Below are 21,496 nucleotides of genomic sequence, written 5' to 3'. Positions count from 1 at the left end.
GGGAGTCACCCCTAGGACCCCTGGGTCTGCCCATGATGATCGCTCTGTGACATATTCTTAATGTTTTTTCACATGGTTAGTGGGGATTGATAGCCCTATATGTCTTTTGACCAAATCACCTGGAATCATGCCAATTGGAGGCACGTAGAATATAGCTACAAAATTTTTAGTACGTTGTACCATGTTTATCTGGGATGAAATTTTTATATGCGATGTGTTAATAAGTTAAGTGTCTAAATGACGAAATTATAAAATTTTAATATTTTAAGCATCAATCTGTCTTTGAAGGAAAATGATTTTTGGAATAGTGAGTTTTTGGAGAATGTGATTAAAAAGTATGAAAAATTTTAAGTTTACGTGCAAAATATTTTATTGCATGAATATGTGGTTGAAAATGAATTTGAGAAAAAAAAATTTTGAAAAAGGGAAGACAAACAAGGCTAACTTATATAAGTTTTTGATCTTCAACGAAAATTTCACAGAAATCAGAGTTCCTTTGATCTATCAAATAAATCTCTACTTAATGCAGCACACTAGAAGGTAAAAATAGGAAATGAATTTATATCGACTTTGCAATCCAAATATTATGATTGGGGCCATTACCTTGAGTTATTGATTCAACCAAGTGATTATCTGATTAATATTTTCCACCAGGTGACAACAGTTGATTCTGCCACCAGCTGGTGCGTGCTATGGCTTCTGTGTGGGCTAGTAAGAAAGGAGTATTTCTACATTGTTTTCTCTACTTAATAGGGACAATGCTATTATTATATATTAAGGACTGTTGATAATGGGCTACTGGTAGTAGGATTGTCAAAGCAACTTGGGGGAGGATTTATGCTGGAGGTGGTTGAGATACTAGCGTTGAGGAAGAGGCTCTCCTTTGATTAGAACATTGTGTTCAGATTTATGTGTCTGAATGTGATGCTGCTCCTGTGGTGAATGAGCTAAAATTCTATCTTATCTTTCATGAATTTTTCCAATCTTAATAGATCCCGTAATTTCTTTCACTTTGGTAGAAAAGGAAGAAGGGGCCTAGCTTGCTTTGGCTCTTTTCCTTCCCCCGATGTGGGTTGCTTTCAGTAATAAATATTGGTTATATTTCTTTATATTATTTGTACCAATATAATAGTTCTTTTGAGGTTGGTTGTGACACTTGTTATTTCACACCTCGGGAGAGAAATGAGTAGCCTCCACACTAGCCTCGTTGGCTACCACTTCGTGGGATGATGTGAATAAGTGAACTAATTGTATACAACTTTTTGCTTTTCCTATTGTTCGAGGCGACCTATTTTAATGAGGTTTTCGTTTTACTTGAAAAAATATTGCGGATCTCGAAGCACATAGGATTGCAAAATAGCGCCTGCCCCACCCGCCGATAGGCTTTAAGAAAAACAACTTCAATTTTAAATACAAGCACAACTATTTTTCAACTATATATTATCTTCATACATTTTATCATCTTGACAATGAATGCTTCCATTAATATAAACTTGAGTACCAAAAACCACGTAGGCAAAAAGTAGAAATGAAACTAATAACACCAAAAGATATAATGTGGTCTCAGAAGTGTGCCTGCTTCCAAACAAGGGAAGAGAATTATTGATATAATTACTCTATAAGTCTATATAGTTGCACAATATTAACAAAGAACTATTATACTCAATAAGTCAATATTAGTCGCACAATATTAATAAAATCACATCTCAAAGCATGGAGAACTTCAAATATCATCTTTTACCTTTCTACATTCTTTCAGAAAATCAATATCAAATGATTGTCATTTCAGCTCTCAATTGAAAATTATAAAAATTACTTTTTCCAGAATTTGATAAGCCAAAATTTTCTTAGCACTACAAGAGACGGTTACTGTTTTAGACCTAAACTCATAATTCAATTCATTGAAGCACTCAGAAGAAAGTTTCAACCTACAATTAGAGTCTGCTTGGGCCTTTGGAAATAATAATAGCTCAACCCACAAAGCAATAATTCAAAAATGTGTTGCCACAAAACACTTCTGATTTCTTTTTCGAGAACGTCTCTCGAGGAAAAAGAAAATTGCAATAAATTAGAAACACGTCTCTATCACCACGTAGAAACAAAAAAAAAAAAAAATAATAACAATAACAACATAAGAAATAGCATTAGCTACATATTTATTAGAGAAAAATAATATCATACGATATAGCGTTAGGTAAATATTTACCAGAGAGGATGATGCTTCATTACTAAAATTCTTTAATTGTATAGTTAAAACAAAGTGACTACAGGAAACAAAAATACAATATGAAAAGACTATTGAGCATCCTGAATGAAATTTGGGATAAAACCAGTGCTCTTTACCTTTTGTCACACACTTCTTAAAAGAAAACAAATGTTGAAGGCAAGATGTAGATATGCTTATTGTAGGTAACTTCAAGCTTAGAACATGCCCTACCAATTTTATCCCTTTGATGATTGATGCCACAGATGATAATTGAAAAAATTAATTCTCAATATTAATCACATTAAACAGTCTCTCACGCAATGCTGATAGATCGATGCACATTAGTACCGTGGCTGTGGCCTGCAAAAAAAACGATTATTTAGATATTGAATCATCTCATCTAAAAGAACTATAGAGAAAACAATTTGATGAGTTTAAATTGGCATCAATGTGCCTCCTCTTAAATAGGTCAAATTCTGTTTTTCAAAGGCTAATATGTGCAGAATTTATCATAAAAAGTGGCCATGTGACATTTGCCTCCTCGAATATGGAGTTAAACCAAGCTTAAACTGTTAAGAGAGTAGACAATAATTTTTAATTTAATTTTTCTTAAAAAATTTGGGTATTTGTAAAGATATATAGAACAGGCGAAATCATATATATGTTTACCTCAAACTGAATTCTGTGGAGGAAATTTTGATCATTTGTTTTTGTAGAAACACAGCTTACCACATTGAGATTTGTCCTAATCAATTCCCCAAGAACTCTTGACAGAGGAAACCCTCCCTCTATTGAGCTTAGTTCTTATCAAAACCTCGACACCATCTTGGCAAGGACTCACTGTCACACTATTAGGCGTTAAATTACTGTTTGAGCCTGAAGTATACAATTTTTTTAGCTTGTCTCTACACAAGCTCTGATCTTGTATATTCTTCTGCATGTCTTTTATGTAATTAAAAGCTTCGTTCATGTGATCACATACAGCACGCTTCCCCTACAACACCACGAACATGAACTAAATTTATAGCAAATTAGAATATACAATGTTTGGTAGAGATGATTGGTAGCAATCGACAGTAATGAATAAAAAGAAGGGCTAAAATCTTGTTAACTAGTTCACCTTGATATATTCAAGAGGAAGAAGGGATCGAAGCGAAGCATAAAGCTTTGCCATTTGTTTCCTTCTTTGCCTCTCAAATTCTCTATGCGGAATTTTCTTGCCCTTGTTTTCAGCACTAACCCCTTCCTTGTTTTCTTCATCATCTGAAGATGGTTTTATTTGCCGCTTTTTTGTATCTTTAGGATTAGCACGACTACGGTTTCTGGTCAGCACTGAAGAATCTTGATGATCTGCAATCAGATATTCTTCTAGGTTTACTATATCTTCTTGGAATATTGAAGGGTCCTCAAAGATCGGATCGTCTTGTGATTGTGAAGGAAACATCTCAATTAGCAAGTTTTCAAGAATATTTCAAAGGTTTTCTTGAAAATGCATCCCTATGTAATAAAAATACTTATAGAGGATGACCACTCTAATTATACCAATAGCAATCATCACATGACTTATTAGGGTGTACAGTAGTATTTATATTTATTTATAGGAATGGTTAAACATAATTACTTTATTTAGTCACGGATGATTGATATATTAAATGACATCTTGTGGGAATCAGAATCATTTCACTATTCTGTAATTTGTCTATAAATAATGCTATTACTGCTATTAGAGCATTAGTTTAAATGGTATTATGTGACCAACTTAATTAAATGTAAAATTATATGATTAATTTAATTGTGCATCTCATTTAATGTCATTTAGCGTTGCTTAATGCTTTCAAAATTGACCTAAGTTTCGACTCTAAAAAGGTTAAAGGTTAAGAGTCAAAAGATTTAATCGATATCGAACTAGATGCAATAATTAAATACACATACAAATAATAAAATACTATGTCTATATTCACACTATAATTTTTATTTGTTACGCCAGATTTCAATTACAGTTAAACTCATCAATCTTTACTCATTATAGCAATTATTTTCTTAATTTTTTTCCTTCAAGTTCTTATATTCAACCTCCCATTGATCAGTATATCTCGTCCTTGATGATGATTTATATAAAAATAATTTGTTTTCATGCTTTGAAATGAGGGAAAATTATTTTTTGGAACTATTTATTTTTTTATTAAAACGATGGGAAAATATGTTATTTTACTCAACGGACTTTTGGACATAAAACTGTTATCAAATACAAATTGTGTTAAATAATGGAAAGTTTGAGAATAAAAATGATATGAAAAAACTGTTATGGACATTAGTGCTAAAATGTGCCAAGATTAAGAATCTTAAGTCCAATTAAAATATGGCGTAATAAATAAAAATTGTGGTGTGAATATAATTACCTTTTACTTATTGGACTTTTATTTTAGTGCATAAGTCCAATGATAAAGTTCAATTTTAAAAATTGAAATATCTGAAAAAATAGGATATCGTTATGGGTTCATCGATTAATGGTTTAATTGGCCGGTTTAGCAGATTTTTAATGGTTTTGTTAGAATTGGTTATTAACATATAATTTGCCTAGCTTTGGGTCCGATTCCTTGTTCCACCAGTTGAACCGGGCGGGGTGGGAAGAATTTTAATGATATCAGTGTAACTGGATTAGTGTTTTAATACTTGTTATGTTATGGCATTACTCTTTATCTGGTATAAGAAGATGGGCAAACCGTGATGATATAACATATGTTTGCCGACATAGGATTTCAAAATCAAACTGCGGATGGTACCCATAATTGATAGTTGAAGTTTTCTCAGAGGCGAGGTTCGAAAGTTGAGATTTGAAAGATTAAAATAGAGAATAAATATTTACCATTTTCAACTTTTACAACAAAGGTGACAGCTACATTTGCTTTTTTTCATAAATGAAGTAAACGCACATGATTTTTATGCAGACCGCTACCAAAATTGCCACTTCGATAGATTGTGATTATTTTTTTATTATGCTAAAGAAACATTAAAAAAAAAATGTGATTTTGATAAATTCGAATAGCTAATTAACTATTTACTAACAAATAAGTTAGAAAATAAACTACGGAAAAGATATTAAAATTGTGATTTTATGCTGGCACAATTAAAATATTAATTAAACAAAGTTTGATGTTTATTGTGACAAAATTGCTTTAGATTTCCCTTTACAAATAGCACTTGTTGTTGGGAATCTACTTAACGTGCGCAGCGGAAAATAAAACGAATTTTCAATTTCCACCAAAGATTCCTCTGTGTTTAGATAGAAACTGTGATAAATATGTACTTTTTTCAAGATCTGCAAACTCCTTTACCATATCTTTGTTCCAACAATTTGGATCTATTTCCCACAACTGTTCAATTGTCCAACATCCAACGATGATCCACACAGAGAACAAGATTGTAGGATTATGGTTTTCTTCTTGTGGTTGCAAGAACAATGAATTCACTCTGACCTGAAAACCTTAGTCATGTATTTATATAAGCTCAAACGGGTTAGGTCTGACCCGGTCCTATATTTAATTAATCCATTTAATTAAATTCGGTCCGTGAATTAATTAATCCAATTAATTAATTCGAGCATATAAATAACCAACCCAATTAATTAATTTATCCAACGATTGTTAAATTAATTAATTGACAAATTACAATCTTCTAATTCTCTTTTATGTGCGACCCATCAGGTTCCCGATCACGATGCCTAATGATATGAAACATTATTTTGACCTAATCAAAATTGATAAATTAAAACACCATTTTAATTTATCAACAATTCATACTCGCCGTCCCAGATTGACATCTAGTAATGTGTCAGGGCAATACATGCGATGGAAAATATCACATGGTATGACAAAATCAAACTCATTCGTTTACCGTGAAACTATAATCCCTTCGTCAATATGATCCGATCAATTACGAGATATGGATAAGTGTCAATCTCAATTATCGATCATATCTTTCATTCCACTATTAAGTCAATGTAATTCAAAAACTCCATTTCGACTTATGAGTATACTTTGACCAATGATTTCGTTATCGACTTAATCGAATGAAATATGGATCATAATCTCTTACTATCTAAGAGTGACGAATCCTCTATTGGTCATCCACAGCCTTCATACGATTCTTGACATACCCGAACGATGCCGTATTAGTAGCCCTTGGCAGAGCAACTTCTAATACCGTCAAAGCATGACCGTCCTCGTATAAGTAACTATGACGACCTCAAGTCAAAGGACCAATCCCACTACCGAACGTTAAAGATTAACTACTGACACTCAGATAATTATCTATATGAAATCTCTATGCGGGTAAATGTTTTGTTCTATATTAAAATATTCACGTGTTCATTTAAGTATCACCACACTTTAACTTGTGAGATCAGCTACTTCTTTTTCAAGTAAGAAATACCACACGTGATGGTTTATCCGTAATAATGATATCCGTATCTAGTTATTACTTACGACCACGAACAATTTAATATTTAATCATATGTAATTTGTATCTCAAAATTACAACTCCTTGTGATTAAAAATTACGAAGATTTGAATCTATGGATTCTATTATTTAATTTAATTAAATATTAATTAAATAATAGATCTGCCATTAAATCGCATTAATTATATATTAAAAGTATTTATGTCCAAGGATGATTAGACCTAGGGCATAACACTTATAAACTCCCACTTACACTAAATCCAATCACTTATGTATCCTATATCATAAGAGTCTACATGACTACCATGTTTATATTATGACAACTCTTTGTCAGTGGATCTGCAATATTGTCAAATGTGGGAATTCGTTCTTCTCTTTACGTCATTTCTATGTATTATACCGCCTTAATACACGTTTGGATCATTGATGACACCTTAGTTCCTTCGTTTTCATGATGACTCCAGTATTATCACAATACAATGGTATGTGATCAACAATATTAGGTACTATTCCAAATTCATTAATAAACATTTTGATCCACATTGCAACTCTTTGCTGCTTCTGAAACAATCATGTATTAGGTTTTTGCTATTAAATCAACGATTGTTTCATGTTAAGAACCTTTCCAACAAATCATTTAAGAGTAAACCAATTTCTCAATATAAAATCTTCTCAAGATTTTATCTATATAGATTGGGGTGAGTTAAGCAATCTTTTAGATTTATCTCTATAGATCAAGTTGCTTCCCCTTATCGTTCATGAATAAATCCTTTAACAATCATTATTTTAACGATTAAAATATAGGGATGTCTTTTCCTATAATATTAGGAATGCGACAATTCTCCCACTATCTTTTTGTAAAACACATAATTCATTTTTATATTTGATAATATTAAACATTTTGATTTTTCCATCAGATTGAAGATTTCAACTCCAAGAGATTTGTTTTAACCCATAGTTACGATATGCAACTATTGCAACCAAAATTCGAATGGACCTGAGCATGACTACAGACAAAAGGTTTCATTAAAGTCAACACATTGTCTTTGTTTGTTGCCTTTTGCTAATAGCATTGCTTTGTATATATGGATATTCCCATCCATGTCAACCTTTTATTGTAAACCATTTACAACGTATGAATTTTATTCCATTAGGAGGGTGGACAAAGGTCCAAACCTTGTTTTCATACATTGAGTTCACTTTGGATTCCACGGCCTTATGCCATCTATTTGAGTCAACACTTGACTCTGCTTCTGTGTAAGTAGTAGGTTCATCATCATTGATTAATACTTGATTAGTAATCGTAGATTCGTACCTTCTTGAAGGTCGAATGATCCTACTAGATTTAAATGGTGCTGTCATGTTCTCAAGAGTCTTTACTTTCTGATCAAGAGTATGCCCCACATCAGATATGAGATCAAACCGGATTCATCTACTTGGTTAATTATATCTGTGAACTCTTGAACTCTTTCATGTTCTATTTTGCTCCCACTGTCCTTCTCTAGAATAAACATTTTTTCTAAGGAGAAGATATGTCGTGAGATAAAGACTTTCTTCTCAAGGGGCTAATAGAATTGATATCCAAGTATTTGTTTTGGATATCCCACCAATAGGTGTTTATCGGATTTAGTTTCAAACTTATCCAATTCAATGTGCATCAAATAAGCGTCACAGTCCTAAACTTTCATATGTGATAAATTGGGACTATTGCCTTTTCATAGCCCGTATGGAATTGTGTTAACCAACTTAGATGTGACATGATTTAGTGTGTAACACACTGCAATCAGTGCATGACCCCAAAAAGGATTTTTGGAGATTTGCATGCTTTGCTATTAATCGCACTATGTCTAATAGTTAAGGATTTCTCCTTTTAGATACACCACTATGCTGTAGTGTATATGGAGTCCGCTGCAAGAGAATCTCATTATCTCTTAGATAATCTAAATTTTATCTTCAAGATACTCTCACTTCGATCAGATCTTAATGTGAGGGTATCTTTACCTATTTATTTATTTACTTCTAACTTGAATCCTTTGAACCTTTCAAGAATTTCATGCTTAAATTTCATCAACTATACATGATAATTGATAACATAAGAGAAACCCCATCTGACATTAATTGACATAAGTCCATAAGCATTAGTATGCATTAAACCAATAATTATGCAGACCTTTTTCCTTTCAAGTAAAGGAAGAATTGGTCATTATGTCAGACATGCACAATTTGTACTTGTCAAAATCAATTGATCCCAAGTATACATCTCTATGTAACCTTGGAATTGCGTTTCATCTATATGACAAAGTCTGATGCTATATTTAGGTAATAATTAGATTATCACTTTTATGCCTTTTAACTTCTATACTCATTATAGAATGCTTAATATTAAAGAATATAAACATCGTTTTGTAATTTACCATAATCATTAGAATTTTTGTCAAGATAAACAAGAACAACAATTGTCCTTAACATTAAAATAATTCATATCTGAACATGAAATTCATTTTAAAGTTCCTGCTATGGTGGGTACAAATCGACATTTATCTAACTCCAATACTAAGCCAAAAGGCAATAGTAAAAAGTATTCTCTCACAGGCAATGCAGCAACTTTTGCTTATCTTCAACATGTAGGCCAACTTCTCCCTTTCGCAGCGATCTATTTCTATTTAGTTTCTCCATATTTGTTAGGAGTGGGCACTTTTTCCCAGAACCGGTGGAATTGGACCGAAACCGCTTAGAATCGGCCTGTACGGTTCCGGGATCTTCGAAAAAACAAATTGATTTCGGGATAAATTTTTAAGAACCGACCGGTTCCGATCCGATTTCTTGTTCTAGTATGGGAACCGTGGGAACCAAATGGTTCTTATTGGATTTTTTTTCATTTTTTTGGGTAAAATATATGACTCAATCTCCAACACTTTTATAAAAAATAATCAGGTTCGTTCTTAATTTTAGACTCTAACACTTTCCTTATTCTCTTTGATTCTTTCCTTATCTCTTCTTATAATTCTTTGATTAATTGATTCTCAAGCCAAATTAGAATATTAGGTAAATCTATACCTAAATAATTTTATTTACAATTTATAATTTCATTTATAAGATGTGAAATTTTTATTTTATTTTCACTTTGATTACATGATTTTTATTTTCTTTTCACTTTGTAAATCTATAGCTAAATAAATATTTGAATAGTATGTTCGGTTCATCTATATTTTATTAAAAGTCTCACGCTGGTAACATTTTTAGAGTTTTTATTAATTAACATTTTATTTTGACATTTCAATGTAAAGAAACGAACCAGATCTGACCGGATTGGATCGAATTGGAAACGATTGGTTCGATTCTGGTTCGATTCCATGTTAGTTATGGAACCAATGGTTCCATTTTTAAAATTCCCATTTGTATTCAGTTTGGTTCGATTTCATTTGGAACCGGACAAATCGGACCGTGTCCACTCCTTATATTTGTATAAATATGATATTTACATATTGTATCAAATACCTAAAAAACTCTTGAAGTAGACGTAAGCCATGCAATATCTCTTTCAATGACCTTCCATTCTGTAATGAAACCAAAGGTCATTAGATTTGGTATTTTCTTCGCTTTGACGATCTTAACCATATTGGATGCTTTCACAAAGCTTCTTTAGACTTCCTCTTAATATCCTTAGAGGAATCAATGACTTGCCTACACCTAACTTTGATATTGGGCATAACAGTCTTAAGCATGTTAAGCAATTCAATAATTGTGTATTTGAGTTTATTCATGTTAAATTCATAATTAGTTGTGTATAGCTTTCTCTGACAGAGATTGCAGAATCAATTCACTACTTAGTTCATGGTTTATGATTGAACTCAATAGAGACATTTCTCAATGTCAATCACCTTCAGTGTCTAAGCATCAACTGAAGATTACTCTGTCATTTTGCATTGGTATAGTTGCTTGGAAGTCTCATATCCTTCCACACATGATTATCATCATACAACTCTTTATAATGAAGAATTATGTGTTAATATCTATACTCTCAAGTTGCTTTTGTAACTCAAGTGACATAATTGCAAGCATTACATGTGTACAGTACTATCGTCATCACTGTGTTTATTACGGTAGTCACCTCTTCCTTAATCGAGTCATCGGCAGGTGTCTCTAGAAATGGCTACTCAAGGACGTAATCAATTTTCTCATGCCTGAGAACAATTCTCAAGTCGCGGTGCTAATCGAGAAAATTTAATTTGATTGTTGGCATCTAGTATGCCATTTAAAACATATGGCTACTCAAGATTCAATATAAATGTAAATGACAAAAAGAAAAGAATAATATATAAAATGCATCAGTTAATTTAACATGGACTTTTATTAAATTAATTATGCTCCTACTGTTTGACTAAAATTTATGACCCTCTCACATAAATTTATGGAATCCATACTTGACTCCCAGTGGGTTGGGATCCCATCTGTTATATTAAGACATTGAGTGTACTCAACACGTTTTTAAAAAAATATTTGGGTAGATATTATTATCAATTGTATCTCTATATAACTCTCAGATCATTAAACCGACAACTTTTTGTCTTCACACATCTTATGTGTTAGCTTAATATGCCTTTAAAATTTATCGCCTTGAGTGTACTCAATAAAATATAAATTTTAGTTAAGTCAAACTCGTCATTCAGAAATATCAAATATTTCATAGTGTCAACCATATCCCTAATAGACCAGCCTTGAGTGTACTCAACAAGCTAAGATAATTTGGGACTCTGATTTTTCACTATAATGATGGAATGCGATTATATATGTGACTTAATATTTTATTGAGGGGTTTTATGTTCAAAGGTCACATTGTAACATTTATATATATATATATTTTATTATACATCTACCATGCAAATAAAAATATATATAATATAATGTAATAGTGTGGACAATTATGGACTTTTATTATCTAGTCTTTCCGAACCATGAGGAAGACTAGTTGGTCAATTCCTAGAGGGTATTGCATTGACTCATACAATGCTCCATCTCCATGGTCTACTCCTTTTCTTGTTTCTTCAATTAGTCTAGCTGCAACATGTATTCTATACCAGTTGGCATGCATGCCTAAAAGAAATTGAACTCGTAGGCCCGCAGCAATAATAACAATAACGGGAGTATACTCAACAAGCTAAGATAATTTGGGACTCTGATTTTTCACTATAATGATGGAATGCGATTATATATGTGACTTAATATTTTATTGAGGGGTTTTATGTTCAAAGGTCACATTGTAACATATATATATATATATATATATATATATATATATATATTTTATTATACATCTATCATGCAAATAAAAAAAAATATATAATATAATGTAATAGTGTGGACAATTATGGACTTTTATTATCTAGTCTTTTCGAACCATGAGGAACACTAGTTGGTCAATTCCTAGAGGGTATTGCATTGACTCATACAATGCTCCATCTCCATGGTCTACTCCTTTTCTTGTTTCTTCAATTAGTCTAGCTGCAACATGTATTCTATACCAGTTGGCATGCATGCCTAAAAGAAATTGAACTCGTAGGCCCGCAGCAATAATAACAATAACGGACTCGTAGATTCAAAATAATTAAGAGCTCTCAGGCCCACAATAATAATAATAATAATGGACTCGCAGGTCCAAAACAATTAAGAGCTCGTAGGCCCACAAAACAACAAGAATAAAAATCAACCATTTAACACATCCATATGGTCGAGTCCATAATCATCCACTGATAGTACATTCATCACAAAAAGGTATGCCTATATAATATCTAATATTATATGCAAATACGTTTCAAGTTTCTAGCAATTAAGATCGTCTAAACTCTTTTAGACTAATGGATCGGAACAATAAAATAATTAATCAATCATATTAATCAATTAATTTCATTAGCCGGCATATTTAAATTAAAAATCAAATTTTAGTTAAATATCGAATTAGAGTTCAACTCTAATTCCACAATTATAGGGTGGGATTATTTAATTAAAATTAAATTTTAATTAAACATTAAATTAGAGTCCAACTCTAATTTCAAAACTTAAGGCGGTTGAATTTAACTAAAATCAAATTTTAATTAAATAACAAAATTAGAGTCCAACTCTAATTCCAGGATTTTAGGGCGAACTCATTTAATTGAAATTGAATTTTAATTAAATAAGATATTAGAGTCCAACTCTAATTTTCAAGAAAATTTTTTAGGGCAACACAATTTAACTAAAATCAAATTTTAATTAAATGTCAAATTAGAATCCAATTCTAATTTCAAGGAAAAATTTTAGGGCAAGACAATTTAACTAAAATCAAATTTTAATTAAATATCAAATTAGAATCCAATTCTAATTTCTAGAATATATTCGGGTGAATAATTAATGAAAATCAAAATTTAATTCAGTATTAAATTTGAGTCAAACTCTAATCTAAATTGAATTAATATTTTAATCTTAAATAACATTCCTAAATATAATAAATTCAATTTAGGGTCAAAATTTAATATTTAAGTTAAAATCATATTTTAACGAAAATATAAAAGGTCGTCAATTTTAGATAAAATTTTAATTTGGGTCAAAATTGATAATATAGGTCAAAACCCATTTAAAATCAATTTAAAAACCATTTTAATACTTAAATTCAAAACACCCTTTCAAAAATTCCAATTTTTACCCAAGTTTCAAATTAATGGCGGCCCCCCAAAATTTTGAAATTGCACAGAAGCCCCTTTATTTTAAAATTGCAACATGACCCTATTTTCATAATTCTAGACAGGTGCCCAAAATTGCATTAATTGGAACCGAAGCCCCCACCTCCAACAAACCCTTCACCTGTTTTGAACCCTAGAAATTTAACCCCCTTTTCTTCCTTCAATTTCAGCGAACGCCGTCCCTTAATTTTTTGAGGCACAAGCTGCCGCCCTTGTAGTAGCAGCTCGCGTTGCCACTGCAGGTCGCCAGTGCTGGAGGTGGGTGACTGGCCCATGTTCGATCCTTTTCCTTTTTTTTTTTTTGAATTAGATTTCAAAAATACAAAAATCAAATTTCATTTTAGTTGCTATAAACATGCAAAAGGGATAAAATTAACTTTTGATTACAAAAAATTATTAAACAATTTCTAACAAACATAAAGTAGGCTCTGATGTCGCTGTTGGGAATCTACTTAACGTGCGCAGCGAAAAATAAAATAAAATTTTGATTCCCATCATGGATCCCTCTGTGTTTAGATAGAAACTGTGATAAAGATGTACTTTTTTCAAGATCTGTAAACTCCTTTGCCATATCTTTATTCCAGCAACTTGAATCTGTCTCCTACAGCTGTTTAATTGTCTAGCGTCCAACGATGATCCATACAGAGAATAAGATTGCAGGATTATGATTTTCTTTTTGTGCTAGCCAGAACAATGAATTCTCTCTGACCTGAAAACCCTAGCCATGTATTTATATGAGCCCAAACGGGCTAGGCCTGACCTGGTTCTATATTTAATTAATCCATTTAATTAAATTTGGTCTGTGAATTAATTAATTTAATTAATTAATTCGGGCCTATAAATAACCAACCCAATTAATTAATTTATCTAACGATTGTTAAATTAATTAATTGACAAATTGCAATCTTCCAATTCTTTTTTATGTGCGATCCATCAGGTTCCCGACCACAATGCCTAATGACGTGAAATATTATTTTGATATAATTAAAATTGATAAATTAAAACACCCTTTTAATTTATCACGAATTCACACTTACCGTCTCAGATTGATATCTAATAATGTATCAGGGCAATACATGTGACGGAAAATATCATGTGGTATGATAAAACCAAACTCATTTGTTTACCGTGAAACTATAATCCCTTCGTCAATATGATCCGATCAATTACGAGATATGGATAATCGTTAATCTCAATTATCGATCATATATTTCATTCCACTATTAAATCAATGTAATTTGAAAACTCGTTTTCAACTTATAAGTATACCTTGACCAAGGATTTCGTTATCGACTTAATCGAATGAAATATGGATCTTACTATCTAAGAGTGACGAATCCTCTATTAGCCATTCACAACCTTCATGCAATTCTTGACATACTCAAATAATGTCGTATTAGCAGCCTTTGGCAGAGCAACATCCAATACCGTCAAAACATGACTGTCCTCATATAAGGTATTATGATGACCTTAAATCAAAGGACCAATCCCACTACTAAACGTTAGAGATTAACCACTGATACTCAGATAGTTATCCATGTGAAATCTCTATGCGAGTCTCTAATGTTTTGTTCTATAACAAAACATTCACGTGTTCATTCAAGTGTCACCACACTTTAGTTTGTAAGATCAGCTACTTACTTCTCAAGTAAGAAATGCCACACGTGATGGTCTATCCGTAATAATAATATCCGTATCTCGTTATTATTTACGACCACGGACAATTTAAGATTCAATCATATGTAATTTGTATCTTACAATCACAACTCCTTGTGACTAATAAATTAAGAAGATTTGAATCTACAGATTCTATTATTTAATTTAATTGAATATTAATTAAATAATAGATCTACCATTAAATCACATTAATTATATATTAAAATTTTTTATGTCCAAGGTTGATTGGATCTAGGGCATAACACATACACTTGCTACTAAACTTTCGCAATGCTTTCAGCTGCGATTGAACTTTAAAATATTTCTCAACCGTTTCTAAAAGTTAAAGTACTTGATGACGTGGGAAAGAAAAATTTACACATGACATGCTTTCGACATTAGTATATACCACGTCACTAAAATCACAAAGTTTAGTGGCAACATGAGCCCGGAAACGTATATTAAGGAAAATTCATCGAGAAATAGAAACATCTAAAAAGATACGTAATAAAATTTTAACTGTAGCCTACAAGTAAATTTAGTCTATACACACAAATTTTCGATGGAATTTAAAGAAAATGATTTACTGAAAGTTATATCTTGGGGATTCTTTCTATGGCAACTTAGAAATTTCTTTAATTTTTCATTGAATGAACTGGGGAGTTAATACGCTCGAAAATGGGTCGGTATCAGCACTTGAAATGCAGTGACCTTCCTACTTTAAACTTGTTAATGGGTCTCGATATATTTGAAGATGGGTGTCAATTCTAGTAGTATAGTGGGAAAATTTGATTTAACTCGTCAATCAAGCAATGGTTATTTCTCCTTGACTATAAATACCCGAAATATTGAAGTTTACCTACGTTAATGGTTGCACATTAAGAATTGACATTTCACCTTTTATAAACTTATGCTTGTATGTTGTATCAATATAGTGTCACTAAATTTGTAAATTACGATTAGATTAATAGTAAACATGAGCAGATGCTAAGCCCTCAACAATTATATACGGGAGAAGATTATTTCAAACCCCATCTTTTCAATCATCGATAAGTAAGTACCCGAACATTTTTTTGAAGTTACATTTTTAAATTCTAATTCTCATAAAAATATTGACAATTAGACTTGGGAGAACTATCTTGGATGGTTAAAAATAACCACCCCAACAAAATATTCAAATAACATAAGTCCATACATTATATGAATGACCATACATAGACTTGGGAAACTATTGTTATGCCTCATATCCGAAGCTCTTAGTTGAGGCCACGTCAAGGCATTAAAGAACGAGAACAGGCTACTTTTTGGTCTGAGCATTGTCTTCATCCATAGTTCTTTGCCGAAGCGCACACACACACTCTCTCTCTCACTCTCTCTTTGTTAAGGCACTTTCTCTTCTTGCTGAACCTTTGCACATCCAAAGCTCTTCCTAAAATCAAGACGCTTGTTGCCTTTAAAGCAGATCTGAAGAGTATCCATAGGAATGATTGATGTAACATTTGTATTAATGAGTGTCAGAAATGTTAGCCTAGAGTTTAGGGTGGCTGACGCCTTATCAATGTAAGTAATGGATGACAAGAAGTGATGGGAAGATTCCTTTGATTGGATTAGGCTACGTGGTTCTGATCCAACGATGACAATGTTGGCCTTAACCCTATAAATAGCAACTATTGGAACATGTTAAGGTGGAGTTTGTTGGGACTAAATGTGAACCCAAGAAAGATTGAGGATCAATTATGTAAATCAGGATGTTACCATCAGTCACATAAGCGAGAATGAGATTATACAAAGAACATCGTTCAAGAGGGTTGACACGTGAAATTGTGATGATCATCTCATAAAGGTACCTATATTGTTCCTCATATCGCTTATTCCAGGTTAGTTGCTTAGATGCTCTTTAACGTTCATTTTATCTTCTTCTCTTTGAGAATCACTCGCTCTCCCATTTTTTAATTCGTCTCCATTCAAATTGAGGGTTAGGCTATGCAATAAGGTTTCTAAACTAACTTGGTGTTGTTTCGTGTTGAGTGAGAGTCTTTAGCGTATACTGCGAGATTGTGATATTTTTCTTTTTGTGGGTGAAACCAATGGGTTTCTTGATGTAGAATTGAAGTCCGGGTCTTGATTATAATAATTTTATGTTAGTGTTTTAGCATTATCCACTTGTGAACACCGATAAGTGTGTTTTACACACTTATTTAGGCTACAAAATGTGAATAATTGTTTTTAATTATTTGGAATATGGTTTAATACCATATAAATTATGTTTCATGGGACAACATTGATGAATATGGTGAAATTGAGGAGAATTAAACAAAAATGAGCAAAATGAAATAAAGCCAAAGTTCAGGACCAGAGTGCAAATAGTTAAAAGATGACCTAACGTAGAAACGAAGATATGAAAGAGCCAATGACAAATTTAGCAAATATATGAAGTATTGGAAGAAGAAGAAATCGGAAAAGAGGTTAACGGACAAGAAAATGGAGTTCGGGGGACTAAAATGCAACTTTTAAAATCTTATCAACACTATGCGGTTGCATTATAGGTTTTTCCATGCGGTTGCATGGTGATTTTCAGCAAGTTTCAAGGTCCAATTCTGTTGAAATATGCTATAGCATTATTTGTACTATGCTATAGCATAGTACAATTCTAGTGGGAAAATTTTGGTTTCCTTATTTGATTAAAATTCCTATGGAAACAAAGTTTAGGACATCTTTTAAAGCCCTAGGGTCATCCCTAAGTGTTCATTACACATTCCAATAAATTCATAAGGTTTTTAGAGTATAGAAGGAGGCAAGAACAAGAAGATCAATACTGAGACACGAAGATTCAATTCAAGATTTAAAATGGTGATGTTGTTTTTTCAATATTCTTGTTTTTTTTCCCTAACATACTAGGCTAGATTTATTTGTGCTAGGAGAAAGATGAACCATGTGATATGAATTTTTAATCTTCAATAGGCTCGACATGGGATAAATTGTAATAGGGTTCAATAGGGGATATCGATATATCGCTATGGCCTATTTGAATCTTTAAGTGCTCCAAAAAATTCATGCATTCTTGTATGTTGGTATCCATCATAGAAATATAGCTGGATCATATATGAGAATATGTTTAACATTGCTCACAAAATTCAATTGTGTTGTCAAAGTGTAAAACTGAGATTAAAAAGAATTATTGTATGGGAATTCGAGTTCTTTCTACATTTGTCATTCATTTAAACACATCAACTTTAGTTATAATTTCATTACAATAACCACGTCTTAACATTTTTGTGTCGATTAAGGTCACGATAATTGAAACCAAACTAAATCAATCTTTGTGGGATGATACTTAGACTCAAAATCTACTTTGTTACTTGTTAACGAGCCGTACACTTATGATGGTTTTAGATCGATAGATATTTTTGGAAACAAGTTTTTGGGGCCATTTTCGAGGATTGAGTTTTAGTTTGATTTTATTTATCTTGGCACTAATTCGGACTTCTACATGTATTCTTGTATTGTTATTTCATTCCATTTTAAATTTTTGATAAGTGCATTTTACACATTTATTTGATAAGTGCATTTTACACACTTATTTAGGCCACAAAACATGAATAATTGTTAGTAATGTTGGAATATGGTTTAATTCTATATAAATTATGATTCTAGGACAACATTGATGAATATGGTAAAATTTGGGAGAAACAAGCGAAAAGGACCAAAATGGAAAAGACCAAAGTTCATGGACCAAAGTAAAGATGACTCGAAAGCAGAAACAAAGATGTGAAAGAGTCAATGATCAATTTAGTGAAGATATAAAGTATTGGAAGAAGAAGAAATGAGGAAAAAGGTCAAGAAACAAGAAAACGGAGTTCGGAGACTAAAACGCAATTTTTGGAATCTTATCAACACAATGTAGTCGCGTAGCAAGTGTTTCCGTGCAGTCGCATGATGATTTTCAACAAATTTCAAGGCTCAATTCCATTGAATTATGCTATAACATTGATTTGCACTATGCTATAGCATAGTACAATTCTAGCGGAAAAATCTGGTTTTCATTATTTGATTAAAATTCTTATGAAAACAAATTTTGGGACATCTTTTAAAGCCCTAGAACCATCCCTAAGTGTTCATTACGCATTCCAACACATTCATATGGGTTTTTAGAGTATAGAAAGAGACAAGAAACATGAAGATCAATCCCAAGATGCGAAGATTCAATTCAAGATTTAAATTGGTGATTTCGTTTCTTAAATATTCTTCTTTCTAACATGCAAGGCTAGATTTATTTTTGCTAGGAGAACAATGAACTATGTGACATGAATTTTTAATCTTTAGTTTTATAGAATTGACATAAAAAACACGCTTTGGATATTGAATGGTTTATATGAATTTCTTTTTTACACGATTATTGTACACGGTAATTGTGCGAATATGATGGCTTATCTTATGCATTCGAAAGAAGGAAAATATGTTCGACATGATATAAATCATCATAGGGTTCAATAGGAAATAGAGTTATACCGCTCCGACTTATGTAAATAAATCTTTAAGTGTTTATAAAAATTCATTCATTCTTATATGCTCGTATCCGTGATATAAATATAGTCGGCGGGGTCATGTATTAGAGTATGTTTAGCATTACTCGAGAGAGATTGTTAAATAAAATAGGAACATTGATTATTCAAAATTTAATCTGTTGTCAAAGCGTAAAACTAAGGTTAAAAATGATTATTGCATGGGAATTCGGGTGCATTTGTCATTTATTTAAACACATTAACTTTCATTTAGCATACTTTGCATTTAATTTAGTTAATTCATCATAATTGCAAACATAACTTACTTTAGTTATAATCTCATCACAACAATCACGTCTTAACATTCTCACTTTGATTAAGGACGTGATAATTAAAACCGAACTAAATCAATCTTTGTGGGACGATACTTAGACTCAAAATTCACTTTATTACTTGTTAACAAACCATATACTTGCGGCAGTTTTAGATCGAATGATATTTTTATGAACTAATACGAGTGATTAGACCCTTGTGGCTGAATATTCAGGCCCTTTCGGTGAGAAATCTCTTCATTCACTACTAATTGTTACAATTTTCATTAATTTTTTGTTATTGGATATTATCTGTGCAGAATGCAGCAATCCACCATTCTGGAATTTCAAAAAATTAACTGCGGCTCAATTCTTTTCTTGAATATTCTTAATTAAATCAAACATTATAAACTCTTGAATATTCTATAATTAACATTAAACACACGTGATTTTTAATCCTAAACCATGTAGGTCAAATTGTATCATTTTTCCATGGATTATAATTGACATTTAAAAAAAAAAAAAAATTGATGAAAAGGCGCTTAAGTAATAGTGGTCCCTTCGGGGTGCATATATGTTAATTGGGATGGTCATCTTAAACAAAGAGTTTATTTCCAATAGTTTCGGCCACTACTACATTAGATAATTCTTAAATTATGTAGATCTCATGATAGATATTAATTTATGTATAAGTGCTTGAGTATGATGTTGATTGCTATATTTAATAAATAATTCGTACGAAACTTTTGATTGACTATGTGAAAATAGCACATGAGATTAGAGTATTGCTGTACCAAGTATGAGATCTAGCGATGATAATATTTAATTTCTATGGATTCACATCAATGCTCTACTATGTAAGTATGAGCTGTACTAAATACAATAATAAAAATATTTCTTATTATTATTGATATACTATATAGCATGATTAATTGAAATATGATTCTTCAAGTACTACTTCAAAAGCATATTTTTCATGATATTTTTGTCATAATCAAAAAATATTGATGTAATGTCCTTATAGGTGTTGAGAGACAATTTCCGTAAATTGCTTTATTATTATTGGTTACGATTATGGTATGAGAGTTGATTTTTTAGAGACTGAATATTTAATTAAAGATGAATGTACCTATTTAAAATGGATCCTAATACGGAAATATATTGTAAATTAGGCAACAGAAAATTGAGGAAATTTTGACTTAATTAAAGTTTTGCATTAACCTTGCGAAATTATTATTCAAAAAACCATACAATTTTAGTAGAACTCATTAATTTTTTATGTTATTATATGACTGTAATAACACAATTGCAAAATGATTGGTCGAAAGATCTACTGTAAGAACAATAGAAATTCTTGGATTATGCTCGCGTTGAAAGTGTAGAACAATTAAGATTTTCTCTTTGTTTTTTATGTCAGTGTCTTGAGCAGATTCATTTCCAATCCAGGCAATGGACACTGGATTGCTGAGAAATGGTTGCTAAAGTACTTAAAGGATAATGATGTGCACTTGATGATAAACAGAGTAAAGAAGGTGTAAATCTTGATTTCCTGATTTAGACCTTGCTCAGGATATGGATATTAGGAGGCCAATACATATTATGTCTTTACCCATTGTAACTCTTGTATCTGCTTGATATCCCAGCTAA

At 31.7% G+C, this 21,496-nt stretch overlaps 2 protein-coding genes across 2 annotated transcripts in view; both read right to left on the bottom strand.

Moving 5' to 3' along the window:
• LOC111397159 (transcription factor bHLH120-like) overlaps window positions 1-3,741 on the bottom strand; it is a 32,504-nt gene extending 28,763 nt beyond the window's left edge. The window contains exon 1 of the mRNA XM_023023922.1: window positions 3,327-3,741. Within this exon, the coding sequence (XP_022879690.1) occupies window positions 3,327-3,650 (324 nt within the window). The 5' untranslated portion in view covers window positions 3,651-3,741. The remainder of the gene's footprint in view (window positions 1-3,326) is intronic.
• The window catches only part of LOC111397149 (transcription factor bHLH120-like), a 31,452-nt gene continuing 12,236 nt past the window's right edge, over window positions 2,281-21,496 (bottom strand). The window contains exon 3 of the mRNA XM_023023908.1: window positions 2,281-2,566. Within this exon, the coding sequence (XP_022879676.1) occupies window positions 2,486-2,566 (81 nt within the window). The 3' untranslated portion in view covers window positions 2,281-2,485. The remainder of the gene's footprint in view (window positions 2,567-21,496) is intronic.

This window comes from Olea europaea, chromosome 1 (assembly GCF_002742605.1).
Source record: "Olea europaea var. sylvestris chromosome 1, O_europaea_v1, whole genome shotgun sequence".
NCBI lineage: Eukaryota > Viridiplantae > Streptophyta > Magnoliopsida > Lamiales > Oleaceae > Olea > Olea europaea.
The sequence above is the reverse complement of the archived record's forward strand: the minus strand, read 5'-3'. Positions and strand labels throughout refer to the sequence as shown.